At 37.0% G+C, this 14,446-nt stretch overlaps 2 protein-coding genes across 8 annotated transcripts; both read left to right on the top strand.

The window, feature by feature from the left end:
* Positions 1 to 2,111: 2,111 nt before the first annotated feature.
* Positions 2,112 to 6,508, top strand: LOC113717818 (uncharacterized). Of its 5 annotated transcripts, none has more exons than XM_072072782.1 (14): positions 2,112 to 2,506; positions 3,549 to 3,651; positions 3,758 to 3,869; positions 4,039 to 4,191; positions 4,500 to 4,604; positions 4,713 to 4,796; positions 4,883 to 4,998; positions 5,102 to 5,203; positions 5,288 to 5,404; positions 5,534 to 5,590; positions 5,711 to 5,777; positions 5,904 to 5,957; positions 6,050 to 6,124; positions 6,225 to 6,508. In XM_072072782.1, exons 2-14 carry the CDS (start codon positions 3,608 to 3,610, stop codon positions 6,372 to 6,374), a joined length of 1,236 nt encoding a protein of 411 aa, XP_071928883.1. In that variant the 5' UTR covers positions 2,112 to 2,506; positions 3,549 to 3,607; the 3' UTR covers positions 6,375 to 6,508. The 5 variants fall into 5 exon arrangements, with proteins under 5 accessions (XP_071928883.1, XP_071928882.1, XP_027098434.1 ...); XM_072072781.1 differs by having other exon boundaries at positions 3,506 to 3,651; XM_027242633.2 differs by having other exon boundaries at positions 3,433 to 3,651.
* A 307-nt stretch (positions 6,509 to 6,815) lies between these two features.
* On the top strand, positions 6,816 to 12,516 carry LOC113717819 (uncharacterized). 3 transcript variants are annotated; one of them, XM_027242634.2, is made up of 16 exons: positions 6,816 to 7,496; positions 7,605 to 7,719; positions 8,677 to 8,785; positions 8,896 to 9,007; positions 9,172 to 9,325; positions 9,863 to 9,967; positions 10,346 to 10,429; positions 10,513 to 10,628; positions 10,735 to 10,836; positions 10,914 to 11,027; positions 11,181 to 11,237; positions 11,333 to 11,399; positions 11,539 to 11,592; positions 11,710 to 11,784; positions 11,898 to 11,933; positions 12,057 to 12,516. In XM_027242634.2, the coding sequence occupies exons 5-16, from the start codon at positions 9,308 to 9,310 to the stop codon at positions 12,174 to 12,176; spliced, it is 948 nt and encodes a 315-aa protein (XP_027098435.2). In that variant the 5' UTR covers positions 6,816 to 7,496; positions 7,605 to 7,719; positions 8,677 to 8,785; positions 8,896 to 9,007; positions 9,172 to 9,307; the 3' UTR covers positions 12,177 to 12,516. The 3 variants fall into 3 exon arrangements, with proteins under 3 accessions (XP_027098435.2, XP_071928887.1, XP_071928886.1); XM_072072786.1 differs by having other exon boundaries at positions 8,531 to 8,785; XM_072072785.1 differs by having other exon boundaries at positions 7,605 to 8,444; positions 8,531 to 8,785.
* Positions 12,517 to 14,446: the final 1,930 nt, after the last annotated feature.

The following is a 14,446-nucleotide window of genomic DNA, read 5'->3' as shown; positions in this document are numbered from 1 at the left end:
ATTTACAAATAAAATACTTCATAGTTATCTAAAAAAATATGAGTAAGAGAGAATGATGGAGAGAGAGAAGGGAAAAAAAAGAAAATGACTTTCTTTTCTTTTTTTAAAAAAAAAATTTTGAGCTCCATTTATTTGATATGTTGTGAATAATGTGTCAAATGAGGGTTATTATAATCTTTTTACGATTGATATGGGAGGTAAGTGATATTTCTAAAATCTCAAGGGTGCCAAGTGATATTAATAGAAATCTCAAGGGAGGTTTCTGATATTATCCCCTATGTTAAAAGTACCAAATTTGAACTAAAAATTTGAACTTTAGTTAAAAGTTTTGCTCCTAATTTTGTAAGATGATATTTACCAAATGCCTCAAAATCACTTTTAGCATCCAAAAATATTTTTTTAATCAAAAAACATCTCAACCCCAAATATAGTCTAAATGTGTTTAGTAATTGAAATATCTTGAATTACTTTTACTTTTCTCCAAACCTTAAGAATTAGAAGAGTTCGCGCCCCCAAACATTTGGATTTGGGACCAAATTTACAATTCTCTGTATCCTATTTGTGCGGTTGGGTCTACCAAACTTCTACTTTGGCGACCGCGCATATATTACCGGCGGCCGCAACGGCCAACCCCGAACCGCGTCAGCGGTCAATATTCTCATTATAAACTAATTCAAAAGTCAAATACTTTAGAACTCAGCGTGAAGACTCGTGACATTAACATTTGACCCGTAAATACAGCTCTATTTTATTTTTCTTACTATTATTAGGCCGTCAGACACTACTGAATGCTGTCTAGACTATTTTGGATAATTCAATGAAACCATAAGATAGGAATTTAGTCTCAATTAAGCATTAATGGCAAAAGGAGTGCTAGAAAGACTAGACTTGGCAATGGGAATGGAGGGGTTCGAAGTCTTCTTCTACCTTAATTTTGGTATGTAGCCATAATTAATTGGTACAAACAAATTGGTTTATTTTTATGTTGAAAAGCGTTGCAACTCCTTTTATAGCACAACATTAATTCATCATCACTTTTGAACCTCTTACACAAATATTCATTATTTTTTGCCACTATTATCTATCTGATGCAGTAACTAGTGGAGTATCAGTTACGAGTGTATAATAAAGTTTAATTTCATGACATAATAAAAAAAATGAATTTTTGAACTATTTACTTTGACACTCGTACTAATTGCCAGATTAGATAAATATAACTTGCTTCCTTACACAAAATATATGCTTCTGAGAAGATCTTTTTCTTGCTAAAACTATGCATGCATCACCGTTGGTTTGTTTGGATTGCTTCATATTTTCCCAATTTTATTTGCTTACATCATCTTTACAATTTCCAATACACCTTTTTATCTTCCAAATATTTTTTTATCTCACATACATCACATCACAAAAAGTGCTACAGTAAAAATATCCCAAATAACTTACAAATCCTTGAACGCTGCATATGGAAGCATATACAATGTCTTAAAGCGAAACAAAATGGTTTGGTTTGTCTTTTAAAATACAGAGGAATTTTACTTTACCAAAAAGCTTCAATTCCGTCCCAGATTCCTTATTTTGAATTTGTAACGCAAATAAAATATTTTTTTTTTCCAAATACATATATCCAAATTAAATCCGATTCATAATCAAGATTAACATGGAAGTATACAAGGAAATTCGAGTGTCCTAGCTAAAATAGAAGCATAATCAAATTCGAGTACCTGAGATATTAGTAGTAGATTCCAAGCACGAGCCGGGTAGCTAAGCCAATGGATGCTGGGCAGGGCATAAGAATCCAATCTTAAAAACGTCAAAACTTTAAGCTCGTCCAATAGGAAACAACCACATGGTCCATTTGCACCTGATTTGCCGGCCTTTCTGGATTGCCACTTTGATGCCCTCCCTTATTCTTTTTCTTTTTTTTTTTTAAAAAAAATAAAAAATAAAAACAAGTTCTGGTACTTTACTTTGTTTGAATTCTGTTGTTTATATGGTATATTTGTTTGTTCGTCTATTTTTTTTTTAACTTTTCCAAGGCCCCAGAGATAACAAACTACAAAATGAAAACCAAACTTTAATGCCTCCCCTTTTTCTGTTGTTTATGAGTATTTTTTTTGTTTGTTTACGTATTTTTTAAGTTTTCCAAGCCCCTCAACAGGTAGGTATCAAGCTAAAAATGGTTGTTGTTGACTGAACCAATACTACTAATTATTATTGAGGAAAATTCATTAAACCCAAAATCCAGTGGGACTAGTAAACAAATTCATAAAAACAATTACCACTACATAGTATGGAATACCCAACATTAATTCTTTTAACTCTCTTCCTTTTCCCTCTCTATTTCTGTTCCACGCGACCTCCATAAAAGCTGACCAATTTGTTTCTTCCTCAACTCGAATTTTTGTTTCCTTTTCAGTTTCAAATTCTTCATTCCTCATCCTTCCTAACACAATTTGTGCTGGTCAGGAGAGCCCACGTTTCTTCCCTCAAAACTTTCAGTTGGCCGGTAAGTATTTTCTCGTGATCCCCTGCTTGATTTTCTTCAGCTTTAGATGATCTTTTTCTGGGTTTTTCTTGCTAGTTTTGGCTACCCTTTTAACCCATTCTTCCTTTTAGCATGCATACTTAACGTGCCTGAGCATGTTTAATTGTTGCAAAAATTATGTTGATACGTTAAAAATGTGATCTTTGATGTCAAAAACGGTATGCTTTTGGTGCTCTAGTACGAAAGTATGAATGCAAGTTGATTAATTTGCGTGCACGTCGATGAAAACAAAGAGGAATACGAAGTAAAATTGTAAGAATTCTTGGGCTAGCCGTTTGGTTTGAGCTGACTTTATGTGCAGGCAAAGAGAATTCTGGCTCCATTTGCAACAGTCGTTTTATTGACTTCAAACTGGAGGCTCCGAGGGCGGGGGGGAGGGGGGGGGGAGAATACTTTTGGGGAGATATTGAATATAAAGTTGGGTCAGTGAAGCTAATGATGGTGGCTTGTTCTTGTAGGTATCGAGTTGTTGAATTGAGTTACATTGCGCCTAAAACCTGTAGTCTTTGTGTATGACTGTAATATTGACGTGATAGTCAATGCTAGCACATGTTCTAATTGGTTGCGTGATTAGTTACTTGTAGAGGGTATTGAGTGTAGAAACTCCGAGGGGTTCAGCACTGATATTAATGGTTGCTGTGAACTTTTGGATTTAAGCTTTTCTGGTTTTGTTAGTAAAATTCAAATAGCTTCAGAATTGATAGAGTATTTTCTAGGTTTACTGGTACAAAAAATGAAGAGGGCACTATTACATGTGATTATGTGGGAGAGTTGCCTAGAAATTTAATTATACTGGAAATAGTGAACTTAATCTGCAATGATAAGTGGATTATGCAACCAGATACTTTTTCTTTTCAATTTATTTTTTTCTTTTGCACCATTTGCAGGTTTTACCTTTCTTTCCTTCCTCCTACTCCTCAAACTCCATAATCTACTGTAACCTGCTTCTGATGATTTCAGGTTTTGCTTAATCACCCTAAGTATACTTCACTTCCTGCTGCAGAGTGATTGCTGAAATCTTTTTAGGGAATTAGGGCAGCTAACTAAGTTTTCCATGTGACTATGAATTCAGAATCTCTATATATAAAGGGAAACTTTGGACGCAGGTTTTTATTTTGCTGAGTTACTTTGTAGTTGCACTAAACTAAGGCCTTTTCCACTGGCGTGGAACGGAACCAAGCCAGGTAATTTACAGTTTGTTGCTTCTTGCAGTGTGCTTCCCAAGAAACCAAATGAAACTATGAAGATTTTTGTTGCTGTATTCATTGGATCCCTTTTTGGATTCTTAGTTGGATTCTCTTTCCCATCACTTTCATTAACCAAGGTACAGACTGTTTCTACCTTAATCTATTATTTTCAGTTCCCTTTCTCTCCCCACTCCCCTCATCTTCAGCTCTTTTGGGGCTTTTCTCGTTAGGTGTTTTCTGTTTAGTTTTGAATCCATGTTCATTCAGCAATTGTACTTGATAAATGTTCATTGTTGCTATTGGCAGCTAAATATCACATCCAGTCTTATTTGTGATTTTTCCAAAGTTGGGCACAAATTTAGTAGTAACTCTAGCCGAAATATCCGAGATGCTCTGCCTTCGCTGATTGGGAGCAGAAATAACTCCCTTCAAAGCCCAAACATGACTGATCTATTAAAGGTACTACTTGTCTTCCTAATCTTAGCATGATTAACAAGCCTAACAAAATGAAGTTCAAGCTCAAATATCACATTGGCTGTATACAAATTCTGAAGCCTGCGATCGTAATTTTAATGATGTTGCTTGATAACACCCTTTGCTAGATAAGCATGTAAAGCTTATGCATCTGAATATGTACTTGGAGAGCCTAATCTACCTACTTCATTGATCTCCATCTATGTAACATGTGAAGGCAGATTTTTGAACGTGATTCTTTTATATTGCCGTATGACATTCATGCTTTAACTACCTCCTGTCTTCTGATTCAGATTTGGGTCCCCTCAAATCCAAGAGGTGCAGAAAGATTACCACCGCGCATTATTGCAAATGAGTCAGACTTCTTTCCTCGCAGGTTATGGGGCAAACCAAGCGAAGTAAGTTTTCAAATGTAAATCCTGTTTAGGCATAGAAATGTCTGGAATCTTAGAATATCTGAAATTCTGTGATATTAATCTGACATCTAAGCACATTTGTACTCATAGGACCTGACTCACAAACCAAAATATCTGGTCACCTTCACTGTTGGCCTAAACCAGAAGAACAACATTAACGCAGCTGTGAAAAAGGTGTGTAAACATTTCTCTTTAATCACTACCCTCTGCCTCTGTGGCTCTCTCTCTCTCTCTCTCTCTAATTGTGTTCTTTCTGACAGTTCTCAGAGAACTTTACCATCCTTTTGTTCCATTATGATGGCAAGACAAGTGAATGGGATGAGTTTGAGTGGTCTAAGCGGGCCATTCATGTCAGTGTTCATAAACAGACAAAATGGTAAGACATGGTCGACGAATGAAGCACTTGCAAATTCTTTTTATATACTTCTATATGGTTTCTCTATATTAGGCTAACATCCTAAACGTCAATCTCAAACAAGGTGGTATGCAAAAAGATTTTTGCATCCAAGCATTGTTGCACCATATGATTACATATTTATATGGGATGAGGACCTCGGAGTTGAACATTTTGATGCTGAACAGTGAGTATCTGGTTCCACAATTCTTAGTCAAAGTGGTAGTAAAAGTTTACATGCTTGCCCACTTACACATGAGCTCTTTCCCAGATACATAAAACTTGTTAAGAAGCATGGTTTGGAAATTTCCCAGCCTGGTTTGGGCCCTAGTAATAAAGGCTTAACATGGCAGATGACAAAGAGAAGAGGTGATGAAGAAGTGCACAAGTAAGAGCGGAACAGCCACATTTATCTTTCTGTCGGGTCCTTGTTTAGGATAATGCTGATGTTTTTTAATCATCTAAAGGATATACATTCATCAATTTTTCTAATCTATAAGCCTTGTCCTTGATCCAGAGAAACAACAGAGAAACCAGGCTGGTGCAGTGATCCCCATCGCCCTCCCTGTGCAGCGTATGTATTTTATTCCTTTGTACTCATAATCACTCTCTTCTCACCTTGGTTTGAAGCTCACCTTAGTTTGAAGTTTATGCAACTGGATAATAGGACATATTTATCCTCTTCTGTCTACAGATTTGTGGAGATCATGGCTCCCGTTTTTTCTCGGGATGCATGGCGCTGTGTGTGGCATATGATTCAGGTATTTTAATTATCATGATGGAGCATGCAGTCCAGATTCTGTAGTTGTTTTTTGAAACGTCCTTTTACTATACTGCTTAGCACTGCTGACTGCATAACTTATCGTCTTGATGTTGGTATATTGCAGAATGACCTGGTCCATGGTTGGGGCCTTGACTTTGCCCTCCAAAAATGTGTTGAGGTTTGTGCCGGATCTTTTACTTATTCTGATTGTGGACCATTCTGGAGCTAACTTCTTAGAAAAGTTGAAAATAATTTCTTTTCCTTTTTTAGCCTGCCCATGAGAAAATTGGTGTTGTGGACGCTCAGTGGATCGTTCATCAGTCTATTCCTTCACTTGGGAGCCAGGTTGTGCAATAAGCTTCTTTGGCAGTCCTTTACATAAAGATGCGACTGCATCAACGTGTGTCGTGGACTAACTGTTTTCCTTTTAAATCCCTTTTGCCAGGGTCAATCAGAGAATGGCAAAGCTCCGTGGCAAGGGGTACGAGAGAGGTGTAGAAAAGAATGGGCAATGTTTCAAAATAGGATGTCAAATGCAGAGAAAGCTTACTACCTGGGAAAGGGAATTGATCCTTCCAATTTCACATCTCATTAGAGGATGACACAATTAACTTGTACAAAGAATACCATCCAATTTTTTGAGAGGAAAAGTTCGACATATTTTTTTTTATACGTATCTAGTTGTAGTTATAATTCTTTATAATGAAATTTTGTAGGGATCCACTCAAATATGCTCTTTCTCTTTCTCTCTCTGTCTTTCTTTCTTCTTCTTCTTCTTTTTTTTTTTGCTGTAGAAATGTACATGTCATCAAACGGGAAAATTCAAGTATAAAAGACAGTTGTTATTCGTGAATTCTACAAATTATGCAAATGCATGGACTACTGTAAGAGGAAACATACAACATGACATGGTGAAACATGATACGTGTACAGCTTAAATAGGCCCTATTTCTCAGCCGGATGGAAACTGATCCTTAGTCAAGATCTTAATATCTAAATATATCTAGCATCTTGTATTTTGGTCACTTGCTAAAATGGAGGCTTTTGAAATTCATGCCGTATATCATACTCTCCAGTATTGACCTTGCCAAGATGTAACTTTTCTCTCTTTGTTCATCGTTCCTTTTACGTTATTTGGGTGTCAAATACTCAAAGTCCTGTCATTGGCTCTATCATGTGAGATTCCACAGAGAAAGAATGCCAAATCTCATACGCACATTAGTCGGTAAACTGAAGAACTTTTACAGTCAAGGCAACGCATTCTTGGTCTGGTCTATTGATGATCTTAACCCTTCAATTTCATGTTTTGAAGCAATCTGGAGAGCTAATTGCCTCCAACTATCATAAACCTGAGAAAAGAAACAAGAAACGGAAATAAGTTTCCTGAACACGCGTGTTAACTCGACAGAAAATAAACTACTCGTAAATGCTTATGACCGATAGAATGGGAGTTTGAATCCCCGTTCTCTCTAGTTCGCCTAGTTTAAGAAGAGTTTCGGTTAGGAGCATGGGATTCAGGAATGAGTATCGAAATAAGTGACACCCGTATAGTTGGGGGAGTGGAGCAGAATTGAGCCAACATATTTCAGAAACGGAAAAAAAATGAAGAACGAAGCTCATCCCAATTCCAGAGCCAAACATGCAGAGGAAGGGGAGGACTTATTATGATTACCTTGGCGAATGGCGATTGGATTCCCGAATGAACCAAACGGCCTGTGTAACCTTTTGCTCCTTATCCTGAATTATCTCAGCTTTTAGTCTAGAGTTCAAGTTTTTCTTAGTCTTTCCCATTTGTTGCTTGACGATTTTTTTTTTCCCCATACAGATTCTACAGTGTTGGTTCTGGACAAGCCGCGTTTTATTCTTGAAACTGTGACTGGGATCCCGGGTTCACATCACTCATACTTTTGATCTCTCTGGGATTTCCTTGTGACTTTTAAGTATCCTTCGTTTTAACTCTCTGTTTTTCTATGCATAATTTTCATGTTTATACTCGTTGATATTCCATGACACTCGTATGAATGCGTTAAATTTATGATTTTTTGTCGTTGTTGAGCTTGCTTTTTCTGCCAATGGATGGAAGGATGAACGAAAGTTTATTTTATCTGCTTAAATATTCAGAGCAACAGAGGAAATAGCTAGTAGTATAATTAGGCTAGAATTTTTTTTCCTTTTACTGGTTTGAACTGCCTTCAGGTGGAGATAAAGGCATTCCGCTCTCATCTAAGTCCTGCTTTACCTTTAAACTAAGCAAGACAGAATGTTTCTTATAAGTTTTCTCCCTTATGAAACTTTAAAATTCAAGGGTCTGAACCTGAGCGGTATGTCATATGGACGGTTTGAATGTGGAGTAGAGTCGAACGGAGCTTGCTAGCTACCGGGTGGCTTGTCTTTGTAGGTATCAAGTTGTGAATAGAAACTAATTGTGCTTAAAAAAGTAGTCTTTGTTTGGATCGATGAATTCTTGCCGTGATTGTCAAAGATAGCACATGATCTGATTGCTTGCTTCAGTAGTAACTGATGAGTTGCTTGTGGAGGGTGTTAAAGAGTGTGGAAACTCGTGGGTTCAGCCTTTACTGGTTTTTATTAGTAATCTTTTCTACTTAGCTTCAGTATATACTAGCACTTTTCTGGGCTTATTGGTATAAATGAACAAGACAATTCAGTAAGTGATCTTTATAGAAAAGCTTTTGCTCTTTTTCATATTTTTGGCTTTGAGATATTGAGATTATTTTCTTTTTGACATCTCAGTTTCAGTTCTGACGAGATTTCTGGAGATTTTGAGTTGTGTTGGAGATAGATTCTGTTTTCTTTTGAAGCGACTGTGGAGATCTCAGCATTCTTTCCTCCTTTCAAGTCCTCTAATTCTGTTATCTACTATAACTTGCTCCTGATAGGTTCTGGTGCTTATTTGCCACAAGCAGAGACTGCCGCTACAAGCTGTTTTTGGCAATTATCCCAGCCAATTCAATTTTTGATGTGTAAGATGGGAAATTCTGGACGCAGGTCTGTATTTTATGCAGTTACTCATTAGTTGGACCGAGTTACTTGCCAAAACTTGAGACTAAACCAGGCCTTTTCTTCAATAACTATTTGACTATTTCTTTACATTCCAGTTTGATTGTCAGAAGGCCAAATGAAACCATGATAATTCTAGTTGCCGTATTTGTTGGATCGGTTTTTGGGTTCTTAATTGGAGTCTCACTCCCAAAACTTTCATTTACCAAGGTTCAGAGTATTTCTATCTTTATCTTCCCCTCCCCCTTCTATACTATCCTAGCCTGCATTTCTAGTAACAGCTTGCTTGCTTGCTTTGGTTGATTTCTTGATAGTTATGGCCTGGTGCAATTTACCAATTGAGATTGACAAATGGTTATTGTTGCAATTGGCAGCTAAATATCACATCCAGCCTTATTTTGCGAATTTTCAGATGTTGGGAACAAAATTAGAAGTAATTCTAGCCAAATCTGTGGAGATGCTTTGTCTCCCCTCATTGAGAGTGAAAACAATTCACGTAGAAGTCAAAACATGAGTGATCTACAAAAGGTAAGTACTACTAATCTTCTAATTCCCAGCATGATTATAAAGCCATAAAAGTTTGGCATTAGATGCCTAGCAATTCCCACAGTAATTTTTTTTTTCTTGCTCCATTGCATAGTAGTTATCTTGAGGATTTGGGTAACGAAAAATAATTTTGCTCCTCTTCCATTCTCAAATTGTTAATGATTCCCTGTATGTTTGCGGAACAAATTGGGAATGACACTGTGGTAGCCTATATTTTGTGCCATAGCACTAAAAACGCATTTTCATTGCCTGCTCCAAGTACTTGATACATAATCTTCAAGTCCTCAGTTCAACTTCAAAATAATAACCGGTGATTTACAAGACTTCAAAATTCCTGTTTCATTTGTTGTTGCTCTTGCTGGAAATTCATTGATAGCTCCTGCATTTGAATATGTGATTGGACAATTCATACTCTCTACTTGACATGGGTGAGCGATTTTTGCAAATGGACATCTTAAGACTACAACTGAACACTTTAGTTTAGTTTTTGACGACTCCTTCCCCGATTATCTGGTTCAGATGTGGGTCCCCTCAAATCCAAAAGGTGCAGAAACATTACCTCCAGGCATTCTCGCCATTGAGTCAGACTTCTTTCCTCGTAGGTTATCCGGCAAACCTAGTGAAGTAAGTGCTTTAATGCAAATCCTATTCATAATTTCGTACCTGTGCTGTTTACTATCGTACCAATTGTGTTTTGAGTACGAGTGATGACATATTTGGGTAAGAAAATGTAGAGTACGGTACCCCATTCACTTTCCAGCTCCCTAGAACTGCTTTGTCAGAAGACTTCATGCTTTGTTATGTGGCCTTTTCCCTTTAGCACATGAAAATGATAAACACGTAAACATGCATGAACGTTTTCTGCTAAGAAATCTTTCAATTCATCATTTCGCCATGTTTATAGTTAAAGAAAAGCATCTTAAAGAGTTTATCAGTAGTAGAAAGACAAACACACTAGAGTCTTTATCCACATTTAATCTGCGAATGAATTTGTGATTATAGGACCTAACCCACATACCGAAATATCTGGTGAGCTTCACTGTCGGCTATGATCAGAAGAATAATATTGATGCAGCTGTGAAAAAGGTGTGTACATCTTTCTGCTTCCCCAGCCTCCATATGCCCCGTCTCAGAAATGTTTTCCTTTCTAATCGTATCTTTCCCTACAGTTTTCAGATAACTTTACTGTACTTCTGTTCCATTATGATGGCAAAACAAGTGAATGGGATGAGTTTGAGTGGTCTAAGCGGGCTATCCATGTCAGTGTTCCTAAACAGACAAAATGGTAGAAAATGATTGACATATTAGCAGCTTCTAGCAAATAATTTTTCATGTACCTCTGTTTGGTTTTCTATAATTGGCTCATCTCTTAAACTTCAACTTCGTACAAGGTGGTATGCCAAAAGATTTTTGCACCCCAGTATTGTTGCACCCTATGAATACATATTTATATGGGATGAGGACCTTGGAGTTGAACATTTCAATGCCGAAGAGTAAGTATGTAATTGTTGCGCGAAATCCTAGTCAGTGGATAGTAGTCCCGATAATTGATATGATGAGCTGTTTCCAGATATATAAAACTTGTTAAGAAGCATGGATTGGAAATTTCGCAGCCCGCTTTGGAGCCTACTGGAGTTTTAACTTGGCAGCTGACAAAGAGAAGAGAAGATCGCGAAGTGCACAAGTAAGAATTGGATTTTTTTTTTCGTTTATCTCCCTGTTGTCCAGTCCAATTCGTCAAAAAGTAATGCTGAAAATGCCAATGTTTTTTTATTATCTGAATGTTATATTACTGTTGTCATGATCTCCCACCTAATTGTTCTTGTCCTTTGATCAGAGAAACAACGGAGAGACCGGGATGGTGCTCTGATCCCCATCTCCCTCCGTGTGCAGCGTATGAATCAGTGCTTCTGTTTTTCTTATGGATTGCACTTCCCTTTTTGAGCTGACATTAGAATTATGTGCTTAGAGAAGATGACATGTTTGCAGATTTGTGGAAATCATGGCTCCCGTCTTTACTCGAGACGCATGGCGCTGCGTGTGGCATATGATTCAGGTATACGATCATTTTGGAGCTTCAAGTCCTTAGGTTTCTGTAATACTTTCTCCTGGATATTGGAGCAGACAAAGTCCTTAGCATCTCTGCTTTTGCTGACTGCATATTATACCATCTTTCCGCTGTGCGGGAATTTCAGAATGACCTGGTCCATGGTTGGGGCATTGATTTTGGGGTCCAAAAATGTGTCGAGGTTAGTGGTGCTTTTCACTTTTCAGTTACAACTTTGTTGACAATCCTGCTTGTTATTTTACTATGGAGCTACATTGCCTTCGCTACAATGAAAGTACATTGTTACGCTTTTTTGCAGCCTGCTCATGAGAAAATTGGAATTGTTGATGCTCAGTGGATTGTTCACCAATCCGTTCCTTCACTAGGGAACCAGGTATGTGTATATATATATGTATATATATTGTTTGCAATCACCTCTATTTGATTCGACTTGTTCACCATGTAAACATGGAATAAATATATCTTTCTCCCGTCTGTGTTTTTTAGGGTGAGTCTGAGAATGGCCAAGCTGCTTGGAGAGGGGTAAGATTCCAAAGGCAAAACTCAAAAAAAGAAATTGCATTCTAGGATTTGTTTGTAGTGTTGTTTTCAACTCCTAAGTCCCGTGAATGAATGCTAATACATGGCTGTTTTTGATGGTACAAGGTACGAGAGAGGTGTCAAAGAGAATGGTCCATGTTCTCGAGAAGGATGGAGAATGCGGAGAAAGCATACTACAAGGATAAAGGAATTGATCCTTCCAATTTCACAAAATCTCGGCACTAAAGCAACAAGTCAAACAACTGAATTCATTAACACTCTACTTCTTCTTGTATTGCTATGCCTTATTCGCCAACTGTCATTGATGCTACTATACCATTCGCTGGGTACTGAAATCAAGAACTTTCTGCAATTAATTTTAAGGTCCTGGCACTGAAAGTGCCATATGTAAGCATATTATTAGAAGAGCAAAAGGGTCCAGGATACGTGGTGGTCTCCTCTGACTTCCACTTCCTGAGTTCCTGATTCCAACTGCAAGCAAAAGAGCACCGAGTCTCGATCGGTACATAGATATAACTCGTCCGAAGGTGGGATTCTTGAATGCCATCGACTACTAGTTAATTAATGTTGTACGGTGCTGAACAAATTGCTTGCTTTCTTTGCCTTCAACAATCTCTGCTGCCATCTTTGAATTTGATTTTCCGTTTCAACTAGTTGTTTGAAATCATCATAATTTAAGGAAATAAAAAAGGGGAACATCTATGGGGGTGTGTTGTAACTTCCCTTGTCCGGCTCAAGGCACGATATCATTGCTACTGATTAACACAGTTGAGTCCATGCTGTTATTCAAGAATATGGTTAGATCTCTACTAGAAGTAGTAGCTGGTGCTACTTTAGGTTCAGAGGAAGATTCATCTCATGAAAGGTTTGAGGGTTCGAGAAGAGCAGGAAGAGTTTCCATTACCCGCCATGGATCTCTATGCAGAAACAGGTGCAAAAATGTTGCCAGAACCGACAACAGTGCTGGCATCATCAGTGGTGGAAACATGTAGACTTCGATGGAGTGCGGTGTTTGTCTGTGTGGGTTTGAAGCTAATGAGGTGGAGAGAAAGTTGTCCTGCAATGTGAAACCCGCGATTTTTGGCCCCTATTTTGTTATGGCATTATTGTAATTTTTCCAATTAATTAAAAAGATAAAATTTGCTAGGTAAAAGAAAAAAATAAAGTAAAGTAATTGTAGGACGGGCTAATGGGCTCTAATAAAGTAAAAATCTGACTCAAGCCACCTATTAGTAAGTATTGCTAGGATTAGAATTTTACTAAAACCCTAGACAGAAAAATAACTCTAGTCTTACCTCTCTTTCGTCTACCTCTCTAGAGCAAAAGCCGTCAGAGAGGAGAGAAGGAGAAGCAGGCAACACCGTCAATCGATCCGACGACTAGACACCTAAACCTGTAAGTCTCGAGTTCACACAAGAGAACCTCTCTTTTAAGTTTTAATAGTTGTATCAACTGTTCTAATAATTTTATGGGCATGTATCGTTGCTATATAGGTGTAGATATGTATGTTTTGATAAGATTCGTATCTGGGTTAATAGGAATAGGGGGGTTGATTTTAACCCTGATATTATAGGGTGTTTGAATCTGTTTAAAAAAAAAAAAAAAAAAAAAAAAAAAAGAAAGGGAAGAGCAGCGGCGGCTGCCACTGCTCTGTTTCGGCCAGGCGTTGTAGAGGCAACGCCACAGGAAGAATTCCAAGGCCAACCTAAGACAAAACAAAAAAAAAAAAAAATTTGAAAGACGATGTCGCCAGCACTTGCTGGCGACAATGGACATAGGAAATGGTTGGCCTTTTCGGCCAACCAATGGAGGGAATGTTGTTGCCAGACCTTGGTCAAACAAATGGTTTCTGACGACCATGGTCTAAAAGGAAATGGTTGGCCTTCTGGCCAACCATGGCTCTCACCCGAAGAGGAAAAAGGGATAATTTAGATGTTAACCAAATATAAAATAAAATAAATAAATATTTAATAAATAAATTTTGAATATAACTAGTCCATTTTTATAGGTGATCATGGGTATTAAAATTCAGGACCCAATTTAAAGAAATTGTTAGAATTCAAGTATTGGTCATGTAAAACTTTTATTTAATTAATTACGTCTAAGATATTTAAAGAAAAATCTAGGATATCTTAATTTAGCCTTATGAGGTTAATGTAGATGAGGTGAGATAAATTCTAAATTATTAAACGAAACGTTTAAAATAATAATAATAATAATAATAATAATAATAGTAAATAATAATGCTGACGATAACACTACTATTAATAATAATCATAATCATAATAATAATAATAGTAAATAATAATTAATAAACAATAATAGTAAGGATAATAACAATATGGGCATGGAGGAAGTAAATTAAGGATATAAACAAAGATACAAATATAATACGAGTGGAATAAACTAAGACAATAATAATTATAATAGGTCAATATATATAGATATATATATATGTACATGTATACATAAATAATAATAATACTTACACATGC

The sequence above is a fragment of the Coffea arabica genome, chromosome 11e (assembly GCF_036785885.1).
Source record: "Coffea arabica cultivar ET-39 chromosome 11e, Coffea Arabica ET-39 HiFi, whole genome shotgun sequence".
Classification (NCBI taxonomy): Eukaryota; Viridiplantae; Streptophyta; class Magnoliopsida; order Gentianales; family Rubiaceae; genus Coffea; species Coffea arabica.
Note: the sequence above shows the minus strand (reverse complement) of the source record. Positions and strands in the feature narration are given on the sequence as shown.

Excerpts from the sequence above, each read along its gene's own strand:
- LOC113717818 (XM_072072782.1), top strand. The coding sequence starts at position 3,608 with ATGAATTCAGAATCTCTATATATAAAGGGAAACTTTGGACGCAG. Across the intron at positions 4,605-4,712 it reads TATGGGGCAAACCAAGCGAA|GACCTGACTCACAAACCAAA; the intron begins GTAAGTTTTCAA and ends TTGTACTCATAG. Across the intron at positions 5,204-5,287 it reads GAACATTTTGATGCTGAACA|ATACATAAAACTTGTTAAGA; the intron begins GTGAGTATCTGG and ends GCTCTTTCCCAG.
- LOC113717819 (XM_027242634.2), top strand. Across the intron at positions 10,430-10,512 it reads TTGATGCAGCTGTGAAAAAG|TTTTCAGATAACTTTACTGT; the intron begins GTGTGTACATCT and ends CTTTCCCTACAG. Across the intron at positions 11,785-11,897 it reads TTCCTTCACTAGGGAACCAG|GGTGAGTCTGAGAATGGCCA; the intron begins GTATGTGTATAT and ends TGTGTTTTTTAG.